We start from the raw sequence: 1,573 nt of genomic DNA, 5'->3' as shown, positions 1-1,573 counted from the left end.
GGTTTATGGAGCGGTAGATTGGCTTTGCAAAAAAACTTGCAATAGCGCTTGATTATGCAAATTTGATCGTGGGAAGCCAAAATCGTAATTGTGATTCAAATTTGATTAATTGTGCAGCCCTAATAGACCGTTAATATACAGTCTATGATTTCAACAAGACTGCCACTGGGTCACCATTTAATATTTGAGCAAAGACCCCTAAATTGATGCTGATAATGAACTTATGTCATTAGGCTCCTCACCTTCTCAATACACCTGCGTAGCTTGTTGGTGCTGCGCAGCCACCAGCCAACACCCATTGAGCGCAGCTCAGGCCAGGTGGGCTCTCCCTTCTGTAGGGCAGGCAGCATGTTCAGCAGCTCCTCCTCAGCCTCAGAGTGGAAGGCCCAGGCATAATGACATGTTGACAGGCCTGGAAAGAGAGGAAAAAAATATGTGGAAATTGCGGAATGTTCTCTATTTCATATGGAGAATATCAACACTGTATAGTGAGTTAAAGCAGGAGCACAGTCGGTTCCACATATTTCAAGCAGTGAGTGGCCTCTTCCAGCTAAAGTGTTGTACTGCTTGCCACTTAGAGTTTTATAGGAGCATACATAGATTAAGTGCTTTGCTCAAGGGTATCTGTACTGCAATAGTTAAGGATGATGAATAGACCTGATCCTGGCTGGCTGTTTACATCTCACTGAGACTTTTACTGTCAAACGTTTACAATTGAGACCATCAGTAATATTCTCTCTTTCTAGCTTTAGAGGTCTTTATAGAGTTACCGATACCTAGGTGGGCACTGGAGCTATATATAAAAAGGAGTGCAGGGAGGCAATCAATTTACGAGTTGGTAGATTAAAGAAATAATATTTTTTGTTAATGTGGCCCTGAATGCTACATTCTTTGTTTGCTCATTTTTGCCAGTTATGAAATTTCCCCACTGAACTACTAGCCTGCTCAGGAATTTCTTATGAAAGTTAGCTATTGAGCTAACTCTGGGACAATGACTGTGCATTGTCATTTAAATAAACGAAAAAATAAATATCCCACTGTACCTTGCCGTAGTAGCTGTGCTCGATGTGCTGGAGGCAGGGAGGTAGAGAGGAAGGTGTGGAGTCTGACGGCAAGCAAGAACTTTAGACCACACTCATCCAGTGTCTCGCCACCTGGTAGATCAATGACAAACGTGTTTGGAATGGAGCACTTCATTTCTATCCATTTGAAGAACTCTTATTTTATTTTCTTGCAGTACCTTTGCTTTTGCCTTGGCTGTCCTTGAGGTCTGTGCTTGTGGTAGCGATGGTGTCGGCCAGTGCCATAAGGGACATCTGCTCCATACGGGTTAAGCCTGGCAAACTGGAATGAAGAAGATGACTGGACAGAACCTGGGCATGCTCTGGACCAAAGAATGTCGGACTGTACTGGGACAGGTCAATTACCTGCAGACAGGGAAGAATGTAAAATAATTGTATGGAATTTCATTTTTACACATAAAAAAAAACCACATAATAGAGGCCATGGCTGGAATCAAACTCACAACAAAACACACAGCTTTGTGTGTGTGTGTGTGTGTGTGTGTGTGTGT

The 1,573-nt window shown here is 42.8% G+C and overlaps 1 protein-coding gene across 5 annotated transcripts in view; it reads right to left on the bottom strand.

Moving 5' to 3' along the window:
* The window catches only part of dmxl1 (Dmx like 1), a 64,188-nt gene that overhangs the window by 36,085 nt on the left and 26,530 nt on the right, over positions 1-1,573 (bottom strand). For all 5 annotated transcript variants that reach the window (XM_032515610.1, XM_032515614.1, XM_032515612.1 and 2 more), the window contains 3 exons: positions 1,241-1,427; positions 1,044-1,154; positions 243-412 (listed from right to left, as the gene is read on the bottom strand). In XM_032515610.1, coding sequence (XP_032371501.1) covers positions 243-412; positions 1,044-1,154; positions 1,241-1,427 — 468 coding nt within the window. The remainder of the gene's footprint in view (positions 1-242; positions 413-1,043; positions 1,155-1,240; positions 1,428-1,573) is intronic.

The sequence above is a fragment of the Etheostoma spectabile genome, chromosome 5 (assembly GCF_008692095.1).
Source record: "Etheostoma spectabile isolate EspeVRDwgs_2016 chromosome 5, UIUC_Espe_1.0, whole genome shotgun sequence".
NCBI classification, from domain to species: Eukaryota; Metazoa; Chordata; class Actinopteri; order Perciformes; family Percidae; genus Etheostoma; species Etheostoma spectabile.
This window is presented reverse-complemented; position numbering and strand designations above follow the sequence as displayed.